We start from the raw sequence: 11,382 nt of genomic DNA on the forward strand, positions 1-11,382 counted from the left end.
ACTACCAGAAAGGCAGTGGCAAACTGGCACTGCAGGAATAAAAGAAACTCTCTTTATACATGTCTTCCCAGAGACAGCATGGGCCTGACATAAGAGAACCAGTATAATACCGTCTGTTTGCGATGTGCTGCCTGTTTTCCCTCTGATCCATGGAACTGTGTCTCCTTTTTACCCCAGCCAAGAGCAACAAATTTTCCTGAAGAAGAAATAATCATTGTAGTGGAAGATTTACAGCACTACTTTGCACAGTGTGGTAAACACAACCACAGCTCCAAGCCACCCACACTTTCCATCCAAGTTTAATTCTAAAAACCTGCAGGAAATTTACATAGCCCAGAAAGTCCTCTAGTACAGAGAAGTTACTTGAATTTACGCTGACAAATGAAATACTGGCATTCCCCTTCAGCTGCCCAGCAGTATTACAGTCTAAAATGCCTCCCGGGGCCCAGTAAGTGCTCAGCTCCATTTCTTTACTTTTTACACACTTAAAACACACCACTGACATCGGTTTGAACAACTTCCATTTTAGTGCACCTCTCACCTTCCCCAAACTCATCTTGGTGGATTTGCTTCTCCGTAATTGGTTCAAAATCCCTTGTCATCATGATGAGTGTTTGCTGACCTGCAGGGTAGACATTAAAAACAGTGTTGGTAATGGTATCTCCAGCAAATAAAACCTCAGTGTTCTCCTGTGTTGTTCTACTGTTCTGCCTTGGACTTGAACACAGAAATATTTTTAACAGTAATATGATACTAAAGAGAACACATCCTTCAAAGCAGAAAATCTCAAACTGGAACAGAAGAACACTTTCAAGTCTCCTCTTCAAAAACATGCTTCCTGGCCTAGCCTTAAAAGGCTCTTTCCACCTTCAAATGAAATACCTGGCACTCTTAAACATTTTCTCTTGAGACATCAAGGACAAGAAGGTGATTGGGAGCAGTCAGCATGCATTCATGAAGGGGAAATCATGCCTGACCATCCTGATAGCCTCCTACAATGAGATGACTAACTTATGGGTACGGGGAGACCACTGGATGTCATTTATCTTGATTCTAATAAGGCTTTTGACACTGTCTCCCATAACACCATCACAGACAAACTCATGAAGGTTGGGACAGATAAAAGGACAGTGAAGCGGACTGAAAACCAGCTGAACTGCCAAGCTCAAAAGCTTGCTATCAGTGGCAAAAAGTCCAGCTTAAGGTCAGTCACCAGTGGCGTGCCCCTGGACATTAGGGCCAATGTTTAACATTTTCATTAATGACCTAGAGGACAGGACCCTTGGCAAGTTTGTAGGTGACACAAAACTGGGAGGAGCAGCAGGTACACCAGAAGGCAGTGCAGCTGTCCACAGGGCCCTTGTTATGCAGGCAAGATGGGCTGTCAAGAGCCTCATAAAGCTCAACAGGGGAAAAAGCCATGTCCTGCACCTGGAAAATAATAATCTCGGGCACTAGGACAGACTAGGAGCCAAGTGGCTGGAGAGCAGCTTGGCAAAGGAATGACCTGTGTTTTCTGGGGGACACCAAGTCGAACATGAGCCAGCAGTATGCCCCTGCTGCATACGTGGCCAACAGCATCCTGGACTGCATTAGGAGTGTTGCCAGCAGGCTGATGGAGGCGATCCTTCTCCTTTACTCAGTGCCGGTGAGACACATGTGGAATGTTGGCTCCATTTTTGGGCTCCCCAGTACAAGACAGACAAGGACATACTGGAATGAGTCCAGCAAAGGGTCACACAGATGATTAAGGGCTTGGGGAATCTGTCACATGAGGGGAGGCTGACGGAAGTCAGACTGCTCTGGAGAGAAGGCTCAGGGGGAATCTCATCAGTGTGTATAAATATCTTATGTAGGAGGTGGGGTACAGTAAAGAAGACAGAGCCAGACTGTTAGCAGTGCCAAGTGACAGCAAACTAAAACAGAGAAAATTCCATTAAAACATAAGAAAACAATTTTTTACAGTGCGGGTGGTCACAGACAGGAACAGGGTGCCCACAGAGGTTGTGGGGTCTCCATCCTTGGAGATATCAAAAACATTGCTGGGCACATTTCCGAGCAACTTGCTCCAGGTAACCTGCTTTGAGCAAGGGGGTTGGAATATGTGATCTCCAGACTTCCCTTTCAACCTCAAGCTTTCTGTGATTCTCTTTGCTTGAGGCTAACTTTATTTTCTAGGCGAGACGCATCTGTAGCTAAGTTGAGCCTGTGACACAAGGACAAGAAGCAGTTTTTGTTACTAAGAAATCAAATGGGGATATAAAGCAGGAGTCTTTATTTTTTAGAGACAAGATCAAATATACTTCCTTGGAAGATCTGAAAGACTAGTTACTGTTCCATAAAACTCAGCTTTTTGGGCCTGAACAGCTTCTGCTTGGATCACCAAAGCACCTCATGGATCATGAAATGAAATCTCATATATAGGATCAGGTGGCTTTTTTTCTCTCTTTAAGTCTTAGTCCCAATTTCGCAACTTTGTATTTTGCTTCTTCTATCTTAAAATTAACTATGTTTTGCATTTTGGCCATAATGAGTTTCAGTCCTACAGGCAGAAAGCTTACAGGCTATTGTTGATACCTGTTGCAAGCAAAACAAGCTCTTGGTCTGGACTCCAGCTCATGGTACTCAGACCGCTGTCCACGCTTCCAACACATTCCACCTGCAAGACCAAAGTAAGATCACAGAAGTGCAGGAACACCAGTGCAGCACTATCGCAGCAGAAAAGCAATCAGTCACCAAAGCACAGAAATCCTCTTCTGCTTAGAAAAGTCACAAGTCTTACTTTGCCCTTTGTGTTGAATGAAACAAAGAAACATTTCTAACCAAAGATAGTTCCAGAATGTTTATATATGAGAGCCCAAATAATCTAGAGATTAGCATTTTCAACTATAAACAGTTTTAATAAGAGCTTTATTCTGCAACTCTCAGCCTTATGTCAGCAGGCATAGCGTTAATACTAATATTGCCTGATCAGGTCTGTGGTTACACTGGTAAACACACTGAAGTCACAAAACACAGACATAATGGCCCTTACTTAGAGAATTCCAACATGCAGTTAAAGGACACTATATCCATTAAAACTGTGATCAGCTTGTGCATGCTGAACTTGACAATTGTATAAAACTGCACTAACTTCAATATTTATGCAAAATTGGGCTAGTTTTCCTGGGCGATCGTGAGTGTATAAGCAATAGCAGTGGGCAAAGAACTGCTGTCATGCACTGTTACCCTGATTTGCAAAAGGTGTGGAACAGAACAATTGTGATAAACAGCAAGATGATGCCATTCAAGGAATTAAGCTTGGGTGTCACAATCTTTTCAGGTAAGCAAAGTGGGACTAACCATCACCCACATGCAAAAGGTTTCAGAACAAGCAAAGTAACCTTCAAGACTTCTTTCTTGGTGCCCAGACTGCACCAAAAGAACACAACTTTAAAATTGAAAGTAAGCCAAAAAGCCTCAAAATAAAGGATCTGAAGTTAAACCTCATCTCTGACCCATATATCAGCACAATCTCTCGTCATCACATCTTTTGTTAATCTCTATTCCTTTATGACGTTTTAAGTTGCAATACAGTACACATTTTTCAGATACAGTTAACTGTATATTTAAGTGGTATCTGCAAATCAAATCCAAACAAGAACCAAAACAAGTGACCTGCAAATAACCACAATCTGACAGCTAACCCAGACAAACCACTGCCATCTCATGACTATCTACACCTGCACTGTTGGCCTGGTATTGCGGGAGCTGATGCAGACTTCAGAGGGTGCTGCTGTGGTGTTTAGGCGTCTTGCTGAAGACTGTACAAATTTGACACTGAAGAAGGAACAGAAAGCAAGTATCTCAGTTCCTGACATACTTACTCAGCTAAGATATTTTGGTTTCCCTTTAGTGTTTTCTAGGGCTTTTTTATTCCAAATGTTCTTCAAATCACAACACACACTACTTTCTCCTCTCTTCAGTTAAGTCATGTCAACATGATTTTCTGTATTGACTGATAATACAAAAAGGTAGCTACAGTGTGAATTATGAATGGATTACTTTATTCTGTACCCAGTCTCAGCAATATCCTATTTCTGTAAGACTGTCCAGTAGATCCTGTGCTGCTGGGTGTGTGCCAACAGCCCCCTAAGCAAACATACAGGGTTAGGGCTGCGTACACGCAAGCCATCGTTTCAATTCCAGTTCCTTTATGGAGTGTATCTTCTGTCCTTAATCCTGCTCAAGGCTCCCACAAAAATGAGCTCACCTGCCCAGAAAACAGAGACTAACCACAGCTCAGTATGTAATTAACATACAACTGCTCCCTGAAGAAATTAGAACAGTTCATCCCTTCCTTTGAAATCCCTCAGTATTGTTGTGTCTTGTCTGTTGTGTTACCTGCTTTGTGCTGAGATTGCATAGTAGGATGTCTCCAGCTGCTGTAGCAACACACACACAATCCTGCTCTGGAAGATCTTCAATACCCACGATGCAGCCACTTCCATCCTCGGGCATGAAACCCTCTGCAGTCAAGGAAACTTCTCTTGTCACCTTGACACAGAGAGGCCAATGACTTATTAGCCACACATCACCTCACTGGGATTTTTGCAGAAATGACAAAATAACATCCATGGGTGTATTTCATCCTACTGCAATTACACAAAGTATTATTACACAGCAGAAGTGAGTATGTGAATGGTGCGAGGAAATGGCCAATGCACAAGTACTTATCTCCACTTCTCCACATAGTGTCAACACTAAGAGGCTAATGGGTAGCTGCTTAAAGTGTCTAATACTTTTAAGGGGTCATTCAGACTTTACAGATGCAACATAAAAAAAATTCAAAGGAAAACCATTTGGATGTGCATTCAGATACAGCAAAACAAGAAAGTTTTAGCTAAAATAGCTCTCTAGCTTAGTTGCATGAACGCTTTACACATCCAGTCATCAGGGAAAAAACACAGTAATAAAGACCTGAAATAAACCTCTCCCCAAAACCAGAAATGGAAGCTGACATATTTAGCAACTTCAGCTAGGCTTCAGATTTTAATTCTAAAAAGATTCTAGTTGATAGCTTTCACAAACAGACCACAACACAGATTTTCAGAAAACACCTTTCTTTAAAAATGAGATCCCCAGTCCAAAAGCTAACTTTGGAACTGAACATACTGAAGGAACTAGATGCCTCAAAGTTGCATAGTGTGTTTCCAGAGACGACACTGCGGCCTAGCTCTAACAGAATTCATGGCTTAATAGTGTGTTTTTTCTTTAGCAATATGTTGGTGTCTTTTTTCCCCTAGAGCACGGTTTCAAAAGGTTCCTCATGTACTGTTCACTATCCCTTTGCCTGTTTGCTTCTGTTTTGTGAGCTGTGTCTCTGATGCAACTGTTCGCTGGAACATGCTTAAGACTAAAACACAGGAACAACCCGTGTCAAATACAAACCCGCTCTTGGACGCAGATTTAGTATTTTAAAAGCACAGCAAATCACTTCACCAAGGCCACAGTGCAGCCTCAGAGCCAACTTCCTAGGCACAATGAAACAGCAGCAGACGGTGGCAGAACAGCAGGAGGCTCTAAGACCCCACAAACGCCGCTATAAGGAGCGAGCCATATCAGAGGGCAGCCGCGACCCGCCCAGAGGCGAGCTCCGGGCGGGGACCGACACGCTCCCGCTGACGGAGGCCCAAACACTTTATTCCAGCTTTGCAACATGCGGACCAAAGCCGCCCCTAACAACACGCCTACAGCGATGCGCGGGAGCCAACAGGCACCAGCACCCTCCCCTGAAGCCACAGCCCTGGCCCGAGCCTGACAGCGACAAGAGAGCGCGGCTCCCGGTGCGCCCAGCGGCGGCTCTCACCGAGTCACCGGCCGGGCCTAGCTCCACCAGGCCGTGCTGGGAGCCCACGAGGACCGTGCCGAGCTCGGCGCTGAGGCAGAAGCACTGCGGGGTGCCCGGGGCGGCGGCGAGGCGGCGCCCGCCGGTCCGCAGCAGCCGCAGGTTCCTCATGGTGGAGGGAGGCCAGGCAGCGCCACACCGCTCACGGCGCCGCCATCTTCTTGGCGGCGGGCGGGCGGGCGGAAGCGACGGCGCATGCGCAGACCGCGAGCACAGGCGCAGAACGGGGGTGCAGGCGCAGTCCGAGGACGACGCAGGCGCAGTTCAGGAAGCGCGTGTGCGGCCGGGCGGAGGCGCATGCGCAGTGCGCGGAGGGAGCATACGCAGCCGCTTGCGCAGGCGCAGTTGACGATGGCGCTCCTCCCAGGAGCTGGAGATGGCGGTGGCCGGGCCCTGGGGGCGGTGCTCCCGCTCCGCACCGCGGCCTCGAGTCAAACGCTTCTCAAGGGCTCCTGCAGGCATCAGAGTCTTTCTGGTGCGGGCTGAGTGGGGACTGCTACCGGAAAATGCTGTGCCCGGCAGTGTCGCCCGTGTTCGGTGCAGGTTGCTTACTGTCACCTGCTGCTCCTGTCAGATCTCTTGCCGAGTCCTTGCCCGAGCATCCTTCCTGGCCTGCCGTGGCACAGGCGGCTGTGTGGGGTGAAGAGCTGGCACTTTCTACTCGTGTCGGACTGGGACCCTCGCGGAGCAGGTGGGTTTGTGGTGGCTGCGTGGCAGGCACACCCACGCTCCTGCGCTGCCTTTGCTGCTGGTCCTACAACCACCTTCCCCTTCGTGGCTCATGCAGTGCATGCTGGGTCTGGACGCTGCGTGGGATTGCAGTTTAGACAACAAAACCAGTGTGTTGACTTTTCACCGGCTCAGTTCCCGGTGTGGTTGCCTATGCCTGTGCCTGTGCCAGTGTATAAGGCAACACTGGGAGCAGGATGGTTATTTTGCAGCCATGCTGGTACTAACCAGTTTGAGGAATTCCAGGTGAGACTTTTAAGGTGCTTCCAGGTCAGCCTACACATAGACAGGCCGGTGCTGCCCTGACACCACCATTTTTGTCATGGTCTTCCCCCTCCAGCTGCAGCCGAGGGGGAGAAGGACGCTCAGGCTTCAGAGGGGACAAGGATTTCATGCAATTGCAGATACAGCCTTCACACTTTCCCCTTTTGCCTAGTGGAGTTAGACTCCATCAGCCCTGATCCAGTCTAATGTCCAACAGCTGTGCAAGCCAAATCTGGGTGAAATCAGTTTTGGCTATGGAAATGCATGGTTTGCATGCTGTAATCAGGTTTATGTGTGCTACAGTTTGGGAGCTTAGGCCAGTGGAAGCATGGGCCACCAGACATCTGGACAGTTTTGCTTCTTGCTGCTCAGGTACTAAACTTGGCTGAAGTCAGTAATAAAACTCGGTGAAGTTGGCTAAACTCAGAGTGGGGTTTCTTGAGACCAAGGGAAATGAGTCATGTCATCAAGGCTCATCTACCACTGCACGCAGAGAAAGTCAAAGCCATACAGACTCCTTGTCCTGGGGATAGGGTGTAAGAAGTGCCTTCCTTGGCCAGCCCAGCGCCTGCCAAGCCCAGCGGGGCCTGGCAGTGCCAGCAGGAGGGGAGGCAGCTGCCACAGAGCGTCAGCCCAGCTGTGCTGTGTACCCCGTCCCCCTGTGCTCCCCCAGGACCTGCGCTGCTGTGTTAAGGCAGTCTCTTGACACCCGTATTGCCTGCAGTACCTCTTTCGGAAGCTTTTTCATGCATCAGTCTAGACCCTTTGGCACAGCTCGATCCTACCAGCCTCCAATCTTCTGTGGCACCAAGTACCACTGTTGTTACCGTGTGATATTTGTTTGCCTTATCCGATTCCCCCCAGCTGACCACACGGCTGTGGCTTTCGCACTGCGGGGTCTGGTGAGCATCGGTCGGCATCCACTGGCCCGGCGGTTTTGCGGGCTTTGGGGCGCATACCTCCTCGCAGATGGGACCTGCTGGTCCCCTCCGGGGTTGCTTTCAATATGCCGCATCACCCTGGTGAACCATTTTCTTCCTAATACCAGGCTGAAATGCCTTTATTATTTTTTTCCGCGGCTCCGGCCGGCGTCCTCCGCCTCGCACCCCTCCTGCTCCGCTCCCCCGTCCCTGCCGCCCCGCCCCGGGCTGCGCCGCGCCCCGCCCCGCCGGGCGCCGCCGCCAGACCGGCCGGGCAGGAAGCGCGGGGCGGCGGTCGGTGCAGCCCGGGCGGCCGGAGCAGGTACCCCCGGCGGGGCTGCGGCTTCCCCGCACCACCCCACCGCCGCCATCCTGCGGCCAGCGGCCCGGATCCCGCAACACCCCCGCCCCGAGCCCGGCCCTGAGGTTTCCCCCCCGCCCCGGGCCGGGCGGTACCAGTGGTGCCAGGGTCCCCTCCCCGCCGTGCCGGGTAGCGCAGCCCGGTGCCAGGCTCCAGCAGCTTTCCCTTGTGCCCCAGCGCCGTGCAGCTGGGCTGGGAGGTGCTTGTGCGGCGCTGGGAGGGGCGGGGGGGCCGACTTGTGCCGCTCGCCCCAGCAGCTCCAGAAGCTCCAGAGAGGTGAGTGCATGCTTCACTCTCGTTTTCTCTTTTCATTGATGAGTCAGTGTCAGAGCTGCTTTCAGCTAAATACCTCTTTCAGGCAGTTCCTAGGCAGCGCATGGACGGAGGGAAACTTGAGGCAGAAGCCACTCTTCTGTTGCTGCTGGATTTGTTTTGGAGGCTGTGGTTACCTGCTTGGTGGTGCCTGCAGCAGTCGCTCTACGCCAGCAGACCGGTGACGTCTCTGCGCTTCTTTTAAGGAGGTGAGATCTTCTCCTCTAGAGTGCTTTGCAATACAGACCTGACATGACTCCTCATAACTTGGTGCTTGAACCCAAAATACTTACTTGATCCTGTTCATGGTGTGGACCTGCGGACTGTTGTGCTGGCAAGAGGTGGAAGTGTGATGGAGCCTTCAGACAGTACAGGAGGTCCTTATGCTGGTACTGTCATAAAAGCCCCAGGGTCTGTTAAGGAGAGTTGAGACTGCTTCTTCCTCTTGGTGATGGTTCCTTTGAGCTAGGCAAAATTAACTTGGAGATGAAGCTTTTGGGGGTGTGGTGGGTTGACGCTGGCTGGATGCCAAGTGCCCACCAAAGCCGCTGTATCGCTCCCCTTCTCAACTGGACAGAGGAGAGAAAATATAATGAAAAAGCATGTGGATCGAGATAAGGACAGGGAGATCACTCAGCAATTACTGTCATGGGCAAAACAGACTTGACTTGGGGAAAATCAGTTTCATTTATTGCCAATCAGAACTGAGTAGGGTAATAAGAAATAACGTCAAATCATAGAACACCTTCCCCCCACCCCTCCCTTCTTCCCAGGCTCAACTTCACTCCTGATTTGCTCTACTTCCTTCCCCTGAGCAGCGCAGGGGGACAGGGAATGGGAGTTCCGGTCAGTTCATCACATGTTGTCTCTGCCGCTCCTTCCTCCTCAGTTGAGGACTCCTCACGCTCTTCCCCTCCTCCAGCGTGGGGTCCCACCCACAGGAGACAGTCCTCCATGAACTTCTCCAACGTGGGTCTTTCTCACAGGCTACAGTTCTTCACAAACTGCTGCAGCATGGGAACCCCATGGGGTACAGTCATTCAGGAGCAGAGTGCTCCAGCGTGGGTCCCCCATGGGGTCACAAGTCCTGGCAGCAAACCCGCTCCAGCGTGGGCTCCTCTCTCCACGGGTCCACAGGCCCTGCCAGGAGCCTGCTCCAGCGTGGGCTTCCCACAGGGTCACAGCCTCCTTGGGGCACATCCACCTGCTCTGGTGTGGGGTCCTCCCCAGGCTGCAGGTGGATATCTGCTCTACCGTGGACCTCCATGGGCTGCAGGGGCACAGCTGCCTCACCATGGGCTGCACCACGGGCTGCAGGGGAACCTCTGCTCCAGTGCCTGCAGCACCTCCTTCCTCCTTCTTCACTGACCTTGGTGTCTGCAGGGCTGTTCCTCTCACATATTCTCACTCCTCACTCCAGCTGCAGTTTGTGTCCCATTGGGTTTGCCCCCACGGCCCCCCTTTTAAATATGTTATCCCAGAGGCACTACCACCACCACCATTGCTGATGGGCTCAGCCTTGGCCAGCGGCAAGTCTGTCTTGGAGCCGGCTGGCATTGGCTCTATCGGACATAGGGGAAGCTTCTAGCAGCTTCTCACAGAAGCCACCCCTGTAGCCCTCCCACTACCAAAATCTTGCCATGCAAACCCAATACAGGGTGTTTCAGAAGCTTAGCTGAGGCAGCACCTTCACAAAGTGTGCTTGTTCTTGGCATTTGTGAATGCGTTCAGCAGCAGGATCCATGGTGTCAGGGGAGTGAACTAAAAGAAGTTCAGTAGCTTTCCAAAAAGAGTGAACATTATCTATAGTTGTCTAAAAAGCTAATGTGGGAACAGGAGGGGGCAGCGATAAACATGATGGGGCTTAGCCAGCACTAGGATGGGTAAGCCTTCTTTTAGTCATGAGAATAAGTTGTTCCTGAGAGTATGACCTTGGACAACATCTCTGTGTGCTCCACTGTATTAATCTCTATTCACCTGTTGTCACGCAGCTGGCTTTTGTGTTCAATAGTTTTGTGTCTGTAGTTGGATTCCCACTAACTTAACACTGCAAGAATTTATTTGCCTACATATTTGCTTCAGATATGTTAGTGTCTGAACTGAAGTGTCTGGTAGTCTTTTAATTTATTGATCCATAAACCATGTTTTTACTTAAGAGAAAAATGTAAGAAATTATTTATAGATATTTTTCTGGAGTGTTAGCTTTCTTTATACAAGGGCCATGGGTGTCTGCAGCTCTGAGCAAAAAATCACACCTGCCGTGTGCTGGTGTGCACTCAAAAAAGTGCCCAGAAAAGTGGTAAGATTTGCCATCCTTGCATATGATCAAAATTCATCTGAATGTGGACCTGAGTAGCTGGCTACAGCTTTGAAGTCGTCCCTTTCTCCGAGAGGGAAGTTGGACTAGAGATCTGCACAGATCTCTTCCAGCCTTATTCTTCTATTTTTCTCTTGCACATTGCATTCCTCTCGGGAACCCAGCAGGTTACTTTAGCCACTGAGCAACCAAGTCTGTTTTGCAGGGATCACAGAATTACTTTCTCTGGTGTATAATCCATCATATGAGGCCTACTGGATGGAGACCTAACTTTTTAGGTCTTGCTTTTTAACAGCAATCCTCAACTGACACAAATGATTTATAAGGGTGCTGCATAAGGCTGAGTTTTTCTCCAGACACCATGGTTTTAAATACTAGTTGAACATTCAGTGGAAATGCCAGGATACACTTATCTGAAATCCCTTGACCTGAGTATGTGCCCCACCCCCAGAGCTTGTTCTTGTGCCATGTTTTCTGCAACTGTTACTTAACATTGTTGTCTGTGGCTTCAAATGCCCTGGTTATTGCTATTGATCTGGTATGCCCACAGACTGTACTTATTTTTCACTCAGGAGATTGTGGTACTGCTTCT

General features: G+C 49.5%; 1 protein-coding gene across 4 annotated transcripts in view; it reads right to left on the reverse strand.

Annotated features, from left to right (window-relative positions):
• The window catches only part of ELP1 (elongator acetyltransferase complex subunit 1), a 30,775-nt gene extending 24,777 nt beyond the window's left edge, over positions 1 to 5,998 (reverse strand). For 2 of the 4 annotated variants that reach the window (XM_075725986.1, XM_075725985.1), the window contains exons 1-5: positions 5,849 to 5,998; positions 4,384 to 4,536; positions 2,578 to 2,659; positions 542 to 622; positions 111 to 196 (exon numbers count right to left, since the gene is read on the reverse strand). In XM_075725986.1, coding sequence (XP_075582101.1) covers positions 111 to 196; positions 542 to 622; positions 2,578 to 2,659; positions 4,384 to 4,536; positions 5,849 to 5,998 — 552 coding nt within the window. Of the gene's footprint in view, positions 1 to 110; positions 197 to 541; positions 623 to 2,546; positions 2,660 to 4,383; positions 4,537 to 5,848 lie in introns of those variants that run through there. The other 2 variants (XM_075725987.1, XM_075725988.1) reach the window with 2 other exon arrangements.
• Positions 5,999 to 11,382: the final 5,384 nt, after the last annotated feature.

Source organism: Pelecanus crispus, chromosome Z, assembly GCF_030463565.1.
Source record: "Pelecanus crispus isolate bPelCri1 chromosome Z, bPelCri1.pri, whole genome shotgun sequence".
NCBI lineage: Eukaryota > Metazoa > Chordata > Aves > Pelecaniformes > Pelecanidae > Pelecanus > Pelecanus crispus.